Source organism: Hyaena hyaena, unplaced genomic scaffold (genome assembly GCF_003009895.1).
Source record: "Hyaena hyaena isolate Hyena2069 unplaced genomic scaffold, ASM300989v1 scaffold_87, whole genome shotgun sequence".
Classification (NCBI taxonomy): Eukaryota; Metazoa; Chordata; class Mammalia; order Carnivora; family Hyaenidae; genus Hyaena; species Hyaena hyaena.
This window is the reverse complement of record NW_024080718.1, coordinates 884,241-899,378: the sequence shown is the minus strand read 5'-3', so window position 1 is coordinate 899,378 and position 15,138 is coordinate 884,241. Positions and strand designations below refer to the sequence as shown.

The following is a 15,138-nucleotide window of genomic DNA, read 5'->3' as shown; positions in this document are numbered from 1 at the left end:
CATATGGTATTTGTCTTTCTCTTATTTCACTTAGCATAATACCTTCTAGGTCCACCCATGTTGTCTTAAATGGCAAGATTTCATCTTTTTGTGGCTGAGTAGTAGTCCTTTACATAATATAAATGCATAATCCATTCATCTATCAATGAACAGTTAGGTTGCTTTCATATCTTGGCAATTGTAAATACTGCAGTGAACATAGGGGTGCATATATCTTTTCAAATTGGGTCTTTTAATTTTCTTCACCTAAATACCCTGAAGTGGGATTACTGGCTCATAGAGTAGTTCTGTTTTCCTTTTTGTTTTTTTTTTTTTTTTAATGTTTTATTTATTTTTGAGAGAGAGATAGAGACAGCATGAGCAGGGGGGTCAGAGAGAGAGGAAGACAGAATTTGAAGCAGGCTCCAGGCTCTGAGCTAGCTGTCAGCTCAGAGCCCAACACAGGGCTTGAACCCACGAACCGTGAGATCATGACCTGAGCCAAAGTCGGACGCTTAACTGACTGAGCCACCCAGGTGCCCCGAGTAGTTCTGTTTTCCATACTAGCTGTACCATTTTATATTTCCGCCAACAGTGCACAAAGGTTCCCTTTTCTCCGCATCCTCACCAGTACTTATTATTTCTTGTCTTTTGAACACTAGCCATTCTGACGATCATGTGGTATCTCATTGTGATTTTCTCTTGAATTTTTCCGATGATGAGTGATGTGAGCATCTTTCATGTGTCTGTTGGCCATCTGTTGTCTTTGCAGAAATGTCTGTTCAAGCCCTCTGCCCATTTCTTTTTTTGTTTTGAAAGAAAGCATGAGCGCAAGCAAGGGAGGGGCAGAGATAGAGGGAAAGAGAATCCCAAGCAGGCTCAATGTTGTCAGCACAGAGGGGCTCTAACGGACTGACCGTGAAACCCTGACCTGAGCCGGAACCAAGGGTTGGATGCCTAAAAGTGACTAAGATACCCAGGCTCCTCTGCCCAATTTTTAATTGGATTTTTTTTTTTTTAAAATACTAAGTTGTGTGAGTTCTCTGTGCATTCTGGACATTGACCCCTTATCAGTTATATCATTTGCAAACATCTCCCATTTAGTAGTTTGCCTTTTCAGTTTGTGGATGGTTTCCCTCACTGTGCAGAAGCTTTAAAAATTTGATGTAGTCCCTCTGTTATTTTTGCCTCATTGTCCTCACCTGAGGAGACTGATCCAAAAAAAAATATATCCGTTTGTGTTTCTGTAGAATGTTTTATGTCCAGTTTTCCCAGACCATATATTAAAGAGACCAGCTTTTCCCTATTGTATATTCTTGCCTCCTTTGTCAAATATTAACTGCCCATTTGAGCATTTATTTCTGGACTGTCCTATGCCGTTGATCTGTGTATCTGTTTTTGTGCCAGTACAATGCTGTATTGATTACTATAGCTTTGTAGCATAGTTGGAAATCAGGGAGCACAATACCTCTCGCTTTGTTCTTTCTCAACATTGCTTTGACTATTTGGGGTCTTTTGTGGTTCCATAAAATTGTAGGACTATTTATTCTTGTGAAATGACGTTGGTATTTTGGTAGGGACTGCATTGAAGCTATGGATTCCTCTGTGTAGTGTGGACATTTTAACAATATTAACTCTTCCAGTTCATGGGCAGAGTGTGTCTTTCCATTTATTTGGGTCATCTTTGATTTCTTTTTATCATTGTCTTAGTTTTCAGAGTATAGATCTTTCTCCTCCTTGGTTAAATTTATTCCTAGGTATTTAATTCTTTTTTATACAGTTGTAAATGGCATTTTCTCAATTTCTTTTTTATAGTTCATTACGAATGAACAGATTTATGTATATTAATTTTGTATCCATCAACTTTACTGAATTCATTTATTCTAATACTTCCAAACTGGAGTCTTGAGAGTTTTCTATACTCTGTTGCCTGCAAGTAGAGACAGTTTTACTTCTTTTTTTTTTTTTTTAATGTTTTATTTATCTCTAGGAGAGAGAGAGAGAGACAGCGTGAGCAGGGGAGGGTCTGAGAGAGAGGGAGTCACAGACTCTGAAGCAGGCTCCAGGCTCCGAGCTGGCAGTCAGCACAGAGCCCGACGCGGGGCTCGAACCCACGAACCGCGAGATCATGACCTAAGCGAAAGTCGGACGCTTAACCGACTAAGCCACCCAGGCGCCCCGAGACAGTTTTACTTCTAATTTGGATGTCCTTTTGCTTGTCTGATTGATGTGGCTAGGACTTCCAGTCCTATGTTGAATAAAACTGGCAAGTAGAGGCATCATGGTCTTCTCTAGTGCATGTATTTTTTCGTTTCATTTAGTGTATTCACCTCTGATTGGTTCTTGATTATATGTTCAGTCTCTTTGCTGAAGTTCTCACTATTCATTCTTCTCCCTACTTTGGTGAGCATCTTTATGACCATTACTGTCAACTCTTTCTCTGGTAGATTATTTACCTCTATCTTCTTTATTTCTTTTTCTAAGATTTTGTCTTGTTCTTTTCTTTGGAACATATTCTTTTGTCTCACTTTGCCTGTTTCCACGTATTCGTTCTATGTATTAAGTAGATTAGTTACATCTCCCAGTCTTGAAGAAGTGGCTTTATGACAGAGGTATCCTGTGGGGCCCAGTAGTATGGACTCCTAATGGTCACCCACGCCGTGTGTCCCAGGGATGTCACCTACATGGGCTGCATGCACTCTCCTGTTACGGCTTCACTGCAGTTGACGTGAACTCACTGGTGTGCAAGGCAGCCTTCAGGTGCTGCTGGCACCAGAGCTAGTCCCACCAAGGCAGGGGTGCTCATGGGGGGCACCAGTACCAGACAAGGCAGCCCACTGCGTGGGGGGTGGCAAAAGGTCACCGGGGAAAGGTTCTGGTGCTGGCTGCCAGGTGTGGCAGAGTCAAGTGTGCTTCTTAAATGAGTGATCTTGTTTACTAGTCCACATAAGGGACATTCTAACTCTGGGCTCTGGGTTGTTTCTAGTAAGATTTTGCTATTTTTGTAGATTTTTATTACCTCAGGTACCATAGTTGTTAGATATAAAGTAAGCAGATGTGCCAGAAAGTGGTGCACTTGACTCTTTAAAGGTTCCCTTTGGCTTTGGATTTTTCAGAGCCAATCCAAATACCTAAACGGGATGTGCCACTGGGTTGGGGATTGGTGTTTTACAGTGCATCTCATTGGATAGAAGTTGGTGGGTGACCAGCTGTCCATCTAACCCGTTCCGTGACCAGTTCATCCTATCACAGGAGTCTTCTTAAGGTGGCAAGCACTCAAATACTCGTGTCCACTATATTTTTGAGGCTGTTTGGCTTTGCGGATGATCCCCATTAGCAGTAGTTTTTATCTACACAAAAGACAACAAATATGCACATATAATGGAACCACGAGATATTTACTGCAGACTGGCCAAGAAAGCTGTGTGTACCACCAGCGGTTCCCACCATGGACTCAACCAGTAAACAACAGTAAATGGGGATTGTTGACAGGAAAGAGCTTCCAAATAACTAGGGAACTCAGATTGAACCAAGAGCTGGTGTGTCAGGTTCTGAATGGAATATTCTGCCAGCTCAAGGTGACCAGCTAAGCCCTGGACTGGAAAGTCAGTTAGACCAGCAGGTTGACTCAAAACCCACAGCCCTCAGAAATGGTAAAAAGATTATGAACTCAAAAATGGATTTGCGATTATCATACCTATGTCCCTCATAGTCCCAAAATGCTGTCAGAAGTTTGCTTCAGTGCCTGGCACTACCACCCAATCTCTTAAAAATTGACTCAGTGATTCATGATTCAGGCAACAACTCTTCTACAATAGAAGGGAGCTCTGCAGAGTTGTAGAAAAGGAAAGGGTTTTTTAAGGCAGAAAGGAGGCAGATAAAGGAAATTATTAGCAAAGAATGCATCGTTTCAAACATGGTCACCCTCCTGAGGGAAGTAGAAAGGCCCGTTGGGCAGATTACCTCCCTAGTGCTAACCAGGTAATTTCAAGTTGACTGGTTAAAGGGTACATTCCTGGAGGGTTGAAACTCAACTGGGTTAGGTTAGGTATTAAGTCTAGGTTTGTTGATACTGGGTTTAGCATAAGTGACTCCATTTTGGGTCTGCTGTCTCCTCTTTAACACCACAAAACAGACTCTGATTAGTAAGGCTGTAGACCATCATAAGAGCACCTTCTAGCCTAATCTCTGTATCTCCATCTCTCCACTCCGTCTCTAGACTCTGCTACTGGGATGACTTTTCTAAAGGACAGCCTTGATTGTGTTACTTTCCTGCTTGAAAACCACCCATTGCTTCCCAGCACCTGCTGCTCTTTACAGAACAAGTGGGCAGCCTCCTGTCCATGCCATTTTCTGTGTGGTTGCCACCCTTGCCTGAAAGCTGGATTTGGGGAGACCTTACTACCCCTACCTCGTGTTCCTCCTCCTAGTACTCATGTTGTCCTTTTGATCCAAGACTTTTTTACTTCTGTTGCCTTCCTCCTCTCACCTGTCTTCAGCACTCCTGTTTCAAATGCTGGTGCTTCTTTCCTTTCACTCTCCCCACGTGCAGTGAAGACTCAATGAGTTCATTTATATACGGTAGATGCATTCTAACCAAGAAGAATTTTGAACCTGTTATAGTCCTTAGCACACAAGCTGTGTTTAATATTGTCCTTGTATGCGTTAGCCTGTAAATTTCTTCAGATGAGGTGAGAATTCTTAGATATTGGTTATAGTTGCCATTCCTGACTACCAAGAAGTAGTCTTGGGAAGTAACTACTAAATGCTCAAAGCATTTGACCATCACTTGCAAGGGCTCTGTAAATACGAAACATGATACTCAGAAGTCTTCATCTGTGTTAGTTTTTGTCATTCTCTTTAGGTGCTGAATAATAGTCCAACCAGTTTTGACTCCCATGTCCCCTTAAGTAGTAGGATAAAACTTTGTGATCCTTATCACATTCTGTATGCCTCACAGAAACCATTTTTGTTCTTCCTTCCAGAAAGGTGCCCGTAATCTGACGTGGCGGTCAGATGTCTTGGTGGAATATCAAGGAGAAGGCCGTAATGTCCCCGACCCAACATGTCCTTCCCTGAGTCCTGGAGTATCTGTGAGTTGGCTTAGACGGTTTTCTTACCAATAGCTCAGCAAGGCTTTGGTTCAGCTGTGTCAAGTACTAAAACCCTTAATCTGAGTCTTGCTCCTCTTTCACTTAACTTTGTCACTTGACTGTGGAGATTATTAGATAAACAGAGTAAATTTGCTAGTCCTGAAGATGCTGCTTCAGACCTGTTGGTAGAATATGCTCCTTGAATTCTTGCAGTTTTTGTAACAAGTGCATGTATTTGCCCATATTCTTGTCTTTACCCCTTCCGGTTATCTTGCCCTTCCCAAAAGCAGTACCATTTTTTATGAGGTAAGCTATCAGTGGCACTCAGTAGGGAAGTGAGGTTGCCACAGTTCTGTGCCACTGCCATCATAAAGTGTCTTGCAATGGTGGCAGCCAGGCTGGTCACGGAGGTGGTAAGAGCACACTGGCCTCACTTTGGAGAGTGGGAAGTAGGAGAGAGGACTCCAGATACCAAAGTGTAGGATATAGTGAAGATCCAACCACAAGTTGGTGAGGAAAACAGGAAGAAAAACCTTACCTGCAGCTGGTTCCACAAAGCTCGTTTTAGCCTTTTGATGCAAATGTTTTAGGGACCGCTCCTTAATGTACCTTAGACACGACTCCTAGGCGATTGATTCTGTCTCCTTACCATCCAGCCTACTCATTTTACAGTTGCTCACTACCACGAATTCTTGTCAGGAGATTAGCAGACAGTGATGGCAAGAGTCTGCGAACACAACTACTGCCAACACATGTTCCTCAGTCAGGTTGGCCAAAAGTACGAAACCGCCCCGTATCTATTTTTGATTTATGTCTCCATGAAAGGCTGCCTGATTTCAGTCCAGTGGTAGGTCTGGCTTGAGCCAGCGTGGTTGCCCTGTAGGCCAGTAGTAGTAGATATTAGAAGAACTGTCTTCATTTAATTCTTTAAATCTCCCTACAGCAATGTTTCCCAGACTGCGTCTGTGAAGATGCTTACAATAACACCTACGCCTGTGTGAGGACCATGTCAACACAGTGGAATTTGCAGTATTGTGAGTTTGATGACCAGGAGGTAAGAAGACACCCACCTCCCCCACCCCCTTGTGTCTAGTGCCAGTGCTTTGTTGGCTGGACTGGGTAGCAGAAGAGCAATGCCAAGGAATGTTCCCTAGGGAAGATGGGTCTCTTATCTGTGCCTCCATTTAGGCTTCCTTCAGTGAAGAACATGGAATTCCACGAGGCCATACTGCGCCTCTCTAACTGCGATCTTTCTGGATGGGATTCTCTCCACTCCCATCACCCAGATACACTTTAAATGCATAGTCTACTTTTTCAGATTGCTGCATGCCTAGGCTTTTTGCTGCTTTGATGGTTTGGGGTGAGAATAAGACACCTTGACTTCTGTGGAGCTGAAAGGAGTTGGGACATTTCCTAGAAGGCTTACTGGCAGCCAGCTTGTTCAGAAACTTCTTTCCCCACAACAGCACAGTCCAGCTGCTCATTTAAATAGATGAGCCATAAGGGGCAAGACCAGGAAGTCCCATCCTTGTAAGAAGGTGGCTTTTAGCGGCACATGGGTGGCCCAGTTGGTTAAGTGTCCGACTTTGGTCAGGTCATGATCTCGTGGCTCATGAACTCAAGCCCCCCCGCCGTCAGGCTCTGTGCTGATGGCTTGGAGCCTGCTTCAGATACTGTGTCTCCCTCTCTCTCTGTCCCTCCCTGCTTGCACACACTCTCTCTCTTAAAAATAAAAACATTAAAAAATTAAAAGGGCAGTGGCTTTTAGCCAGCACGGATCAGGGTGGGTCATCTGAGGACCCCCTGCACCGCGGTCCCTGGTGCCTTCACGCTCCAAGCGCCTGTGCTCACCCACCTCGTCTGGCAGCCCACATCCTGCCATATGGAGCCGGGGCTCAGTGTGCGTCTCAGAAATGGACTTGCTCACCCTTTGTTTGTAGCTCGTGAGCACTTTGAAAGAAGCTCTGTTGCCTGTTGTCCGAGGTCCATTCTGGTTTCTCCTTCCCCCACGATGTTTACCTGTCCTCTTCCTAACCTGTTGCTTAACTCCACTTTGGAGAACGGGGGGGGGGGGGGGGGGGGGGGGGGTGCGGTATAGTGATATTAGATAGAGCTGACATTAGAAACAACAGGATTATATCCTTCCCCACTTGGGAAGACATCCAAAACTGCTTTTAAAACAGGAAACCTTAGCATCTATATAGCACAAGTGAGAGTACTTTCAGATCTGTTCTCATTTGAATCTTAACAGTTCTAAAGCAAAACCTTCAAATGTCAACTCTTACTTCTCTGACAATATTACTATTAAGTCTAGTGTCTGCAGCCTTGCTATTGGAGGGTTCTGCCTTCTGTTCTTCTATTACAGAAGGTCATAAATTTCTCCCCTGCCTCTTTCTGAAGGCATAGGGTGTGCTGCAGGCCCCTCTCCTGAGTGGGCCACAGACCTGAAGCATTTTAACATGGTCTCATGTTACCTCTGGGCTCCTTCAGGATCCTGAGACCAGAAAATGTTCTCCTGGGCACTGCTTTTCCCTTCCCACTTAGAAATAATTCCCATGAGGGGCACCTGGGTGGCTCGGTTGGTTAAGCGTCCAACTTCAGCTCAGGTCATGATCTCACAGTTTGTGAGTTCGTGCCCAGCGTCAGGCTCTGTGCTGACCGCTCAGGGCCTGGAGCCTACTTTGGCTTCTATGTGTTTGTCTCTCTCTCTACCCCTACCCTTTCCTCCCTTGCTCTCTCTGAAAAATATTTTTAAAAAGAAAAAAAAAAGAATTCGCATGAGGAATAGTTCCAATATAACGTTTGCTCTTTTCTTTCCTCCATCTTCGTTCTTGTAGGTGTTTGTAGAAGTCTACAACCTGACTGCAGACCCAGACCAAATCACGAACATTGCTAAAAGTATAGACCCAGAGCTTTTAGGGAAAATGAACTACCGGCTGATGATGTTACAGTCCTGTTCTGGACCAACCTGTCGCACTCCAGGGGTTTTTGACCCGGGGTAAGTTTCCATTTTCTTCGATGGCTTTGCCAAGTTGTCTGTAGCAGTCATGTCGTGCTTAAAGGCAGAGGGAACCTGAGAGGTCCTCTGAGCTAAGCTCAGACCCCTGAGGTCGGCTTTGAGCTAAGCTCTGTTTCTCATTCTTCTGCGTTCTAGTAGGAGCACTGTGTGTTAGTGCATTTGCCTATTGTGCTGGGAAAATGAGCTCTTTGAAACTTCTGCTCTCTGGTGCCGGTGGCAGCGTTAGCTGGAGGCCTAGCCCTGTTCCCTGCCACATGGGGCTCTTCTTCCTCCCCTTCCTCCTATGACTCTTCATGGCACCAACTTGACTGCACTGGTGACAGGTGGAGTTTCTTTAAACTGAGCTGACCACGGCTACCCTGTTCCCTAGCGCCTCCAGGAGGGTGTGTGTGCCTTCATTTCATTTCTCAGAAGCTCTGATTAGAGAAACTTGAATGCCTGCCCGTAAATGTACTGGGCTGAACACACAAAATCAGTTAGAAGGTACAAACTCTCAGGTGTAAGCCCACGGTAGTACGTGAAGGCAGCAAAGGGGATCACCTCCTCAGCACCTCCTGTTCATTCCTCTGGAACAGTTGCTCTTCACCAGTGACGTGGGGTCTCGGGACACCATGCATGTGAGCTGCCTGGAGCAAGAAACCTGTTTCTTTGGGCTTAAGATTATGAACTTTAAAGTTGAATTTTCACTGGGAAAGGATTATTTCAGTTCTTACATTGATTGTAGGAAAGCTGCTGGAAGGCTGATGTCCCAAGCTGAGGGAGAGGAGTAACTTACTTGCCAGCCTTCTGTGAAATATTTTCAGTACACATTAGAGAGGAATACATGGGAATGAGTAGAGAAAGTGAATGATAGACTTTTGATGAAAAGATGTGGAACGCTTTTGCTTCTAAATACTGTATAAATACTTCTAAATCCATGTCGGCCAAAGACACATGGATGCCAGCAAATTAAAAGTAGTAGGTAATGGTAGAAAAAGACAGTATTCATAATTTTATATTACTTAAGTCTTCTCTTTATATGGGTAATTCTGTTAATGGAATCATTGGTCAGGCATTCTGACTGCCCGGCTTGGAGCTCTCCTCCAAAGTAGTGAAGTGTATCCTCCCTGACACCAGTTCCTGGGAGTAGGATGGACATTCAGTCTCTAAAGTAAAAGGCACAAGACTTCTAGTTGACACATGCGGATTTTGCAGTTTCCAATAACAGCTGTGCTCAGAATGGTTTATCAAATCAAATAAAATTGGAGGTCTAGGGGTACTTGCCTGGCTTCGGAGGTAGAGCATGTAACTCTTCATCTTAGGGTCATGAGTTCAATCACCATGTTGAGTATAGAGATTACTGAAAAAAATAAAATCTTGGTAAAATAACAAAAAAATTAGATGTTTGTAGCAGCAGTCTCTAGATGACTTGCAAACTTAAATCATCTAATCTTTCTTTTAATTTTTTTAATGTTTGAGAGAGATGGAGCACAAGCAAGGGAGGGGCAGTGAGAGAGGGAGACACAGAAGCAAAAGCAGGCTCTGAGCTGTCAGCACAGAGTCCGGTGCAGGGCTCAAACCCACGAAGCAGGAGATCATGACCAGAGTCAGACCCAGGTGCCCCATCATCTAATTAATTAAATCTTGGAGAGTCAGGAACTAACACCTCTTGGAGAATGGTGTTTGGCCAGACGGTCCCTGGCCCTGCTGCTGCTAGAGCGTGGACCTGCTGTGCTGACAGCTGCTGCGCCAATATGGCAGATACCTTGGGTCTTCTGAGCATCGACCGTAAGGGTTAGGACTTAACCATAGAATTTCCAGTCTTTAGAGCCCAGAGGTAGATGTGCCCAAGGGTCACCCTGTTAGAACTGCTAAGCAAGATCTCCTGACTCCCAGGCAGGCTGTTTTATAACTGTAATTGAATTGTCTTGTTCACATTCTAAGAGCTTATAACCAAAACTCCAGATGCTTGCTTTACTAATGTGAGCCTCAGCTATTTCTTTTTAAATTCCTCAGCAGTAGCATATTCCTTCCCACTAAATATTTAGGCTATAGACTCTCTGAAAAATGGAGGTCAGCAGACTAGGTCCTACAGGCCCAATCCAGCCACCACCCTTTGAAAATAGCCACAAACATTGATTCACATACAGCAACAAGGTTGAGTAGTAGTTAGGACAGAAACTGTACAGCCCACCCTTGTTTTAAAATAATGCTAAGTGAGAATTAGCTTATCCCTAAAGATTGCAGGTAAAAGCAGAATAGGACGTTATTTCTAGCCTGCCTGGGTAAAATGTCTTTCCAGCCAAACTACCTCCTTTAATTTTCGCACCCAGGGGGGAAGTAAATGCTGAATGGTAGTGTGGAGCGTGGCCAACTAATATTACGTACCAGACATATTACGTGAATTGAACTGCCTTACTATTTTATCGGTAGCCAGAGAAGTTAATGACTTACCTGAGTTCGTAATAAGCCAGATGGAAACTTCTGAGGTTCAGGCCTGTGTTCATGCCTGCCAGTCTCCCTGAACTGTGAGAGAAGGAAGGGCTCTCGGGCTGCTGGTCGGGCTCCAGCAGGGGGAGGCCGCCTCCCCCACCCCCCAAAAAAACAAAACCCAGCTCCTATCTTGCCTCCTCCCACTGCCTCTCAAGATTAACCTTGTTTTTCTCCTCTGTGTTTTACATTATTTTGTGCTTGCTTCCTTGTGATGGGAATGCTCTTAATTATTAAATACTTGCGCTTTGTACTACAGACTTTGCCACGAGATTCCTTTCTGGTGATCTCATTGTTCCTTTTATCTTCCTTCCTGCCGTCCTTTCCACGGAACATTCTGGAGAAGGAACACGCTGGCTAACTGGGGTTGATGTAACTTCCTCTCTTTCCTCCACAGATACAGGTTTGACCCTCGTCTCATGTTCAGCAATCACTGCAGTGTCAGGACTCGAAGGTTTTCCAAACATCCTCTGTAGCAACCTCTGCAGCTGGGTCCCAGCACACCTCTGTCTGATGAAGTGATTGTAGTAGGAATCTGTAGCTTGTCCTCAAGACCACGCCCGGAAGAGTCTCTGGACTGGCTCTAAGTCCTGTTTGAAAAAGCAACCCAATCAGCTGACTTCTTGTGCAATGTGTTAAACTGTGAACTCCGCCCACACGGCAGGAATGGCTGTCCCTGGTCCCTTCATTCACCACATACCGAATGCTCCTGAGGTCTTTATCCTCACCACACCCTTTCTGTCCTGGGGTTACAGTGCTTGATTATTCCCCAGGGGGTCATAGTCTGAACTTATAAGTCCCATTCAGATAAATGGCAATACTTGGGGGTGGGGAAATGGGGTGGTTTACAGCTTGACCACTTCACCATCAAAAACACCAAGATCACATAGTTTGAAGAATAACCCTCAGAGCTGAGTCATCAAAGCAAGAACAAATACCACTATTTTCAGATTAGTAGAAATACATTGTTTATAATATCACAATGTGATAAGGTCACAAGCTCAAAACCTGTCAGCCAGCAAAGCACGTCTGTGTTGTTTTTGGGGTTTTTTGTTGTTTTCCATGTTCTGGGCTGTTGCTACACTGAAGTAGAAGAGTAAGTTTTTGGTACAGGCTAGTAATTCAAGGTAGTTATAAAAGGTGATAGCCATCGACTTCCTGATGGCCGCTAACCACATGGAGTGCCAGTCAACAACAGAGGTATCAGGGGAATGTCTCTTCTCTTGATAATTACTTCTCTGAGATCTGAAAAACAAAGTGGCTTAGGTAGCTTAGTATTTCTCAGTAGAGAAAAAAAACTTGCAAGGGTTGATGAAGGTTGCCTTTTCTGAGGACCTTCTGTAGACAGGGCCCTTGGGTTGACAGGTTGAAGGGCTATTGTTGGGATTTAGTAAGTGCCTGTCTAGCAGGGAGCCTGGCTTTCAATTTTGACTCTCTGCATTTTGTTGACATTCTCTTCATTTGTTACCGTTTTTGCAAAGGTCTGGCTGCTTTACCCTACCTACCTTCTTCCCTTTTAGAGAAGTTCTTCTAGAGTGTTTGGAGTCTAGCATAATTCAGGCTGCATTCACTGTTCCCCTGGCAAAGCCAGATCTTGTTGAGGTTTCCTGTGTAGAACACCTACATTTGTATGTTTCTGGACTCAAAGACCAATCCCGTTTCTATTGTTTTCTTCACAAGACAGTTCTCTGTAGGGGGTCAGCGGGGTGGGGGGAGGAAGAGCTGTGGTTTATAACCTGTTCAACTCAGGCAGTAGTGATTTTAGCTTTATGTACGGTCTTAGGTTGAGCTTTAAGCACTTTGTAAGACATGGCTGTAAGCAACTTCTCTGTCAGAACTCGAGAGAGCCATGTTGGGTCAATAGCCATTGGGTTTATTCCTTTACCTCATGCAATCCCAGCGACTGTGGGGGTATTTAGAGGTGAAAGAGGCAAGTGAAACGAACACCTCTGCTGTGAATGTTTTAGGGAGAGAAATTCTCAATATTTTGTAACTAAAAGCAAACTACAATGTTAAATATGGGTATTAGCTTTATTCTACACTTTGATTCTTAACATTATCAGTCAACTTCTACCTTAATGAAAGTTGACCTTAGTTATTCCCGAATAAAAAGAAACCAATACTTACCAGGTCTTATATTGTGATGTCCTATTATTCCATTTTAGGATGCTGGTCCCTGAGAGCAGGTAGAGTCCTAAGAGCGACACAAATCAGCTGCCCAGTGTCCCTGCCACATTGTTCTCACATTCAGCGATTTCTGTTCGGGTGGCAGGATGGGGTGCCCGCCTGTGTCCCTCTCCTGTATGTGGTATGCTTCCTGCTAACCTTGAAGTGGCCTCTAACTTCACCTTCTCTCAGCCTCGCTTCATTCTGGATCTGTGCTAAACTCCCCTTTCATAAAGAGGCCTCCTTTTATAGCCTAGCAGACAAAATGCACTGAACTTTTGGCAATGCCTGTGTACAAGGAACCCACGGCAAGAGGCTTGGCTTGTTTCTCAATTATATGAATTTGAATTATTTTATCTTTTAAAGAAGGCCAGGTCGGGACTCGTTGGTACCCTTCAGAGTAGAAAACTAACCATTAGGAGGGATCCAAAGCCCTAAGAATTCATAGAGATTCTGCCTTAAAAAATTTCCTTCAGGGGCCTCCCTCGGACACAGAGTGGGGAACCCCTGTGTCTCTGAATTTGAGCAATGGTACTGTTGCAAAATACATTTTTAATTCACAATACTATGGCTTTTGTACAAAATCGTAACGGTAGCCATGGAAATTATACCTTCGTCTGTGAGAAGCGTTCTTAAATTTATTTTTAGCATCTAAAGATCGATGCTTTAAAGCACTAAAGGATTTTTCCAGGGTCCTTTTGAAGAGGAAGCGAAGGGTACTCTGATCCACCAGAGACTGATAGAGGAGTATTTGCTTCTCTACTTTTCACCACCACTCGGGTCCCACACAGACTGTTGTGAATTCGTGCGTTTGCATCTTCTGTTCCCAGAAGTCACTCTGCCTTGGCTTTGTGTCATCTCGGTCACCTGACTTAGAAAGTGCCCTTCCAAAGACCCTGTTCACTGCTGCACTTTTCAACGAATTAAAATCTATTTCTGTTCTAGTGGGAACGTGTCCTTTGTTTTAGTCCTCAAGTCGTAATTCTGACAAGTTTTTTTTTTTTCTTTTTTTTGTCCTGCTGGTTAACGTTTTCATCACTCACCTAGGACTGGAGAGGGAGCAGTTTCCTCACTAGCACCGTAGTCTCTGCCTCCAAAGCTCTTTGACACGTGCTCTCCCGCTGACCAGGACCCCTGGATAAGCACCGTGGAGAAAAATGATAAATCTTTGTGCGTTTACAGCTTTGCATGGAAAAAAAGCGCCTTATCTTGGCAGACCTTAAGTTAAAAAAAACTCAGCTTAATTTTCAGGGTGCTTGCCCTTGATGTCCACTCGTGTGACCCATTGTCCTAAATGAAGGACTTTATACAGGGGTTGACATTAACTTAAACGGAGGTCTCTGTCACAACTACCTACCGCTGATGTAACACAAAACAGTAGCTCGAGTCAATACTTTATGTAATGAGTGACTATGTTCTGACAAAACTTTACTTCTCAGAACAGGCCAGGATTTGCCAACCCGAGACCTAGTCGGTTGCCTTGCATATTCCAAATCATGAAAACCAGCACCACCTGGGTGGCTCTGTCAGTCGAGCAAGGACTGATTTCAGCTCAGGTCATAATCTCACAGTTCATGAAATCAAGCCCTGTGTTGGGCTCTATGCTAACAGCATAGAGCCTGTTTAGGATTCTCTCTCTCTCTCTCTCTCTCTCTGCCCCTCCCCTGCTCATGTGTGTGCTTTCAAACATTCTTTTTAAAAGATGAAAACCAAGTAGAAAAAGACATTAGAGGACGTCCACAAAGTTAGCAGATCACAATACAGAAAGTAATTTGAAGGGCACCTGGCTGGCTCAGTGGACAGAGTATGCCACTCTTGATCTCAGGGTTGTGAGTTTGAGCCCTATGTTGGGTCTAGAGATTACTAAAAATCTAAAAAAAAAAAAAAAAGTGTCCAAATAAAAATATATTTCTATATGCTTTCCTAATGCTTAGCTAAATCACAAAAAGGTAGTTTGTATCAAAAGGTGAGACCAACAAAAAACATTTATTTGTACGAAGCAAGGCTAAGTACAGACTCTACCAGATCATTTTTCTACCTTACCCCACCTGGTCCACGGAGACTGTACCCTGCTCTGTAGAACCAGACTCCCTACAGAATTGGTCTTCGTTTCAGTCTCTTCCTCCAGCAGCAATGGGCTTGAAAGCCAGGTTATGTGTGTGCCTTGAAGTCTGTTGGGGGAACAGCAGACCCAGAGACCCCGAAGGCCCCGAGTTGGGGCCTCTGGAGGAGGCCTAGGAATTCCCACAGAAGACAAGCTTGCGATGTGGGACTTGGGAGCCTGCTCCTAGCCTAGCATACAGCACATGACCGTGCCAGCACTTCATCTTTCAGAGGAAACTTCATGACCACCTTCTGCCCAGGAGAACTGAGATCCACAAATAGTCTCTCACCCTGCAAGTCTCACTGATG

General features: G+C 44.3%; 1 protein-coding gene across 1 annotated transcript in view; it reads left to right on the top strand.

Annotated features, from left to right (window-relative positions):
• GNS (glucosamine (N-acetyl)-6-sulfatase) overlaps positions 1-13,670 on the top strand; it is a 53,269-nt gene extending 39,599 nt beyond the window's left edge. The window contains exons 11-14 of the mRNA XM_039234280.1: positions 4,965-5,072; positions 6,016-6,126; positions 7,910-8,070; positions 10,958-13,670. Of these exons, the coding sequence (XP_039090211.1) occupies positions 4,965-5,072; positions 6,016-6,126; positions 7,910-8,070; positions 10,958-11,036 (459 nt within the window). The 3' untranslated portion in view covers positions 11,037-13,670. The remainder of the gene's footprint in view (positions 1-4,964; positions 5,073-6,015; positions 6,127-7,909; positions 8,071-10,957) is intronic.
• The last annotated feature ends 1,468 nt before the right edge of the window (positions 13,671-15,138 follow it).